Raw genomic sequence first — 5,000 nt, 5'->3', positions numbered from 1 at the left:
CATGCTTTAATTAAATATACTTATTAGTAGCGATCATGATAAAAAACTATATCTTAAAGTGCTTGATATACCCTTGCCACTTCAAAAAATTACTAAATAAGAGAGAGAGAGAGAGAGAGAGAGAGAGAGAGGAGAGAGAGAGAGAGAGAGAGAGAGAGAGAGAGAGAGAGAGAGAGAGAGAGAGAGAACATGAAAATTCAGTTATGAAATATCATGCATATGTATAGATGCAGTGAACTTCAAAGCCTCCGTTCGCTGCATTACGGAATTGAAATCCGAAGATGGATATGGATTTCAGACCTAAAATAAGATATTGGTATTTCATCTTCTGAATTATGAACTTTATTTTGCAATAACATCAGATATTCATGTAAGCTGGCACCGGCATTCACTTGAGATGTAAGAGGTTAATCCAATGGAATACGAAATAGCCAATATTCAAATAAGTTTTTGAATTACAAACTATGAGAATAAAATTATAGGCAGTCAATGCTCGAGGAAATTGGTATCGAGTTATATCATTGGTATATTATTTTACGGCTTGAAAAAGTTTCGTTGAAAAAGGTCATAAAAAGTAATATTTTAGAGGTAACTGATAACATATTAAATGCTATAATTTTGATTGTTTGGGAGACTTTTATTGAGACCAAGTCTTTGAAGGGAATTGATACTATAACAGTCACATCAATAACATAGCAAATATAGACAGAATCCACCGTTGTTATGTTTTATAAGATTCGTATGAACTTTAGTTAATGAGAAAGTAAATTGAAATATATCAATCATAACGGGATCTGACAGTAATTGAATTCATATGATACAATAAATAAAACGACAAGTTATGTAATGAAAAACATCCATCCTGTTCATATTACTACAGTAGGTATGCAATTATTTTTCATAATCATGAGGCTCAATACTACACAGTATTCTACAAGTTTTATTCCAGCTGTGACCAAACCGTAGAATTATTATCTTCCCAATCATGTAATTAAATCGAAAGAACTTCAAAAGTTCAAACTTGCACCAAATATTTTTCATGTTGAGCAGGCTGACATAAGTCTCTCTTTTATGGATTATATGTGAAAGATCTATTTCAATGTTGCCACGGTTTTAAAATTTTCTTTATACCTTATTACTCTCTTTAGTTTACATCCTTATTTCCTATCCTCAATGAGCCTATTTTTCCTTGTTAGAGCTTTTGGGCTTATAGAAACCTTCTGTTCCAATGACGGTCATAGCAGAGCTATTAATAATAATAATAATAATATAATAATAATAATAATAATAATAATAATAATAATAATAATAATAATTAAGTCTGCGCTGTGAGAGGGCCCAATAACTATCTTGTGGTAGTATCTTAACATATTATTATTATTATCATTATTATATTAGTAGTAGTAGTAGTGTAGTAGTAGTAGTAGTAGTAGTAGTAGTACCTAATCTACAACCCTAGTTGGAAAGGCAGTTGCTATAAGTTAAAGGGCTCCGAGAGGGAAAATAGCCCAGTAAGGAAAGGAAACAAAGAAATGAATAAACGCAAGGAGAAGCAGTGAACAATTAAAATAAATCATTTGAAGGCCAGTAACAGCATTGAAATAGACAATTAATTAAGAATGGTGTGATATTAAGAAAATATATATCAGTCAGTTGGTAGTGAAGTCTTGCCAAACGCTTTTACAAGGAGAAAGCCATGGATATCAACTGATACTTGGGATACTATAAAAAAGAGATAAACACAGAAATTGATTGTTGAAATGTTTCGAGGAAGTAATGAAAGTATTAAGGTAAGGTATGCTAAGTATTCCAGTATTGATAGTGATGTCAAAAGAAAACTAGGAATGAAGGGTGAAAAATTTTAGACAGTAAAGCAGATAAGGCTGACTATGCTATGAATTCAGAAACTGGCTATAGTGTAAGAATTGCACTTAGAATTATTAATGAAATCATGACTGAGGCAAAGAAGAGCTGTATACCATCAAAAAAAGACATGGCTCTGTTATAGTACAGAAGATGAAAAAAGACAACGTTAAAAGGAACATTTCAGAGAGATATGAAGGAAATAATTATATTGATATAGCTGAAGGTGTTGAAGACCTTCATGTGCCCATGAATGAATTCAGTGTGTTTGGAGTCATGGCTATCCTCAAAAGGCTAAAGCTATAGAAAGGCCCAAGATACGATGAAATAACTGCCGAGATGATACGGGCTAAAAATGTAGTGACTCCCAGACTACTTAAAAATATTATTTTGTAAAATGTGTCATGTAGAGGAAAAACCTGATGAATGGGAGTTAGGAGTGTTAGTAAAAGTAGTAAAAAAAGTATAACTGGTGAATTTCAATAATTAAAGAGGCATAAAACTTACGTCAGTTGTTATGAAAATGAATAGTATGCCTATTCTAAAGACACTGTAGTGTAAGTTAGATGAAAAGCTGAGAGATGAACCCGCAGGATTTAGAAAAAGTAGAAGTTACACTGACCAAATTTTCATTTTGAGACATGTTGTACAGCAGAGTGTAGATTATAAAAATCAATTTTTTATGATATTTGTGACTATGAAAAAAGCCTTTGATGGTGTGCACCGGCCAATTTTGTGGAAAGTCTTGCGTTATTATAGAATTCTTCTTAGATATGTAAATTTGATTGAGTCTGTTCAGGAGCATATCATGTGCTAGTTAATGTTAATAGAGTCTTATCAAATGAATTTTCAGTGAACAGCGGAGTACTCCAAGGGAAGTGTTGTCACCTATGTTGTTTTTCCTCCCATGGATTTTGTAATACGTAAAACAGTCAGAGATGGTGAAGAACAGTGGTTCTCAACCTGTGGTACGCATACCACTAGTGGTACGCAAGGGCCTTCCAGGTGGTAAGCGAACAATTTCGGGGTCATGAACGATTTTTAGTTATATTTTTCTTCACAAAGATGTGTACTGCCTAACACAAGATAACCTGGCAATGATTTGCAACTGTTGCTACACGCCACCCACATGTCCCAGCGGCCCACCATTAAATTAGGTCCTGCACTAACTCTCGTAGTTGCTTGCGATCGCCAGCTACTTCAACTAAAACTCAGTCAACTCGTTTTTAACCGAATTTAAATGTGAAGAATTAAGTCACCAAGCTAATCTGGCCGTTTTTCGGAAATTAGTGGAGGACCTAATTCACACAGTACACTTACTTAATGCGCTAATATGTAGTATTAGTTGCATTTTATCGACAAGAAATAACAACATTTGTGGCTGACAGCGAGAATCCAGTTGCTTGATAAGCAAATGCATAATTCTCTGGATGACGCCAATGAGCGTCAGCCAGTGACGTCAGGGTCACTGAAAGCTGATTGGTTGAGAGACGAGTCCGGGCGGGGAGAGCATTGCAATATGGGGCATTTAGGAAGGGCACTCAGCAGTACAAGTATGTTGCCTTTCCCTCCCTTCACATCTCCCTCCCTTACTTCACACTTCCCTCCCTTCTTCCCTCCACACCTCCCTTACTTAACTATACCTTACTACTTATACTTTACATAAACTTTAGTTATTTCTTGATTGATTAATATTTTTTTTCTTTACTTATCCACAGGATTTGACATGCCAAAGAGAAAATATGACCCTGCATACATAAAGTATTGTTTCATTGCAATCGAACATGGAGGAAAAGCTCTTCCGCAGTGTGTGGTCTGTATGAAGTCCCTTTCCAATTTGGCTATGAAACCCAGCCTGCTCAAACGTCATCTTGAGACTAATCACGCGGACAAGAAGGACCGAGATCAGTGCTACTTCCAGAGACTTGGCGAGAACGTGAAGAGGCAGTGCATGGACAAGACTGGCCAGATCTACCAGAAGGGAGCAGGAATTGTGAAAGCATCCAATGAAGTCGCTCTCCTGGTGGCTAAAAACATGAAAGCGCATACCATTGCAGAGTCTCTCATCATGCCAGCGGCAAAGATCTTGGTCAGCCACATGATTGGAGAGGAGGCGGTGGCGAAGTTGGAGAGTGTTTCCGTCTCTAACAACACTGTACAAAGCCGTATCGAGGAGATGTTGGTCGACATTGCCGACCAAGTGGTTGAGGGAGTGAAATCCTCAAAGTATGGGTTTGCCATTCAACTCGACGAATCGACGGACGTCACCAACTGCTCTTAACTACTTGTCTACATCCGCTTCACGCAGAGTAATGCTGCGAAGACTGAGTTACTGCTGAACCAGGATCTCTCAAGTACAACAACAGGAAAGGATATTTTCAACGTTTTGGACAATTTCTTCAAGCAAAATGAACTGGACTGGGGAAAGTTGGTCAGATGCAGAACAGATGGGGCTCCATCGATGCTTAGTCGAAAGTCAGGTTTTCAAGCCCATGTGAAAGCTGTAGCACCAAACCTCACTGCTGTCCACAGTTTCATAAACAGATTCGCCCTCTGTGCTAAGGTGCTCCCTCTGAAGTTGTTATCATGCTTGAACTGAGTTATCAGAATCGTTAATATTGTCAAAACATCCGTCCTGAATACTCGTCTGTTCAAGCTCCTCTGTGAAGATTTTGGCTCTGACCACATCTGTCTCCTCTACCACACTGATGTGCGCTGGTTCTCCCGGGGTAATATGACGAGGCGTCTCTTTGAACTGAAAAATATACTCTTCGTATTCTTCAAGGAGAAGGAACACGATTTTCAGAAAGATCTGGAGAACGAGGAGTTTATCTCAAGGTTGGCCTAACTGTCAGACATTTTTGGAGCCCTCAACCACTTAAACTTTTCTTTTCAAGGGCCCGACTGCACTGTCACAGACTTCATCTCGAAGCTGGGAGCGTTTGTCTGGAAGCTGGATCTGTAGATGAAGAACGTGGAAAGCAAACTCTACGGAATGTTTGAACTCCTGACTACCCTTGAGAGGGACCCCACTGATGAATTTGCCCAAGAAATCGTTCATCACCTCTCACTGCTCAAGACTGAATTATAGCATTACTTCCCGGACGTGACATGTTGTGCCTACGTCACCAATCCAT

General features: G+C 38.0%; 1 protein-coding gene across 1 annotated transcript; it reads left to right on the top strand.

Annotated features, from left to right (window-relative positions):
- Positions 1–2,801: 2,801 nt before the first annotated feature.
- Positions 2,802–4,144, top strand: LOC137652315 (SCAN domain-containing protein 3-like). The gene is made up of 3 exons (XM_068385642.1): positions 2,802–2,871; positions 3,252–3,416; positions 3,582–4,144. The coding sequence occupies exons 1-3, from the start codon at positions 2,802–2,804 to the stop codon at positions 4,142–4,144; spliced, it is 798 nt and encodes a 265-aa protein (XP_068241743.1).
- The last annotated feature ends 856 nt before the right edge of the window (positions 4,145–5,000 follow it).

The sequence above is a fragment of the Palaemon carinicauda genome, chromosome 13 (genome assembly GCF_036898095.1).
Source record: "Palaemon carinicauda isolate YSFRI2023 chromosome 13, ASM3689809v2, whole genome shotgun sequence".
NCBI lineage: Eukaryota > Metazoa > Arthropoda > Malacostraca > Decapoda > Palaemonidae > Palaemon > Palaemon carinicauda.
This window is presented reverse-complemented; position numbering and strand designations above follow the sequence as displayed.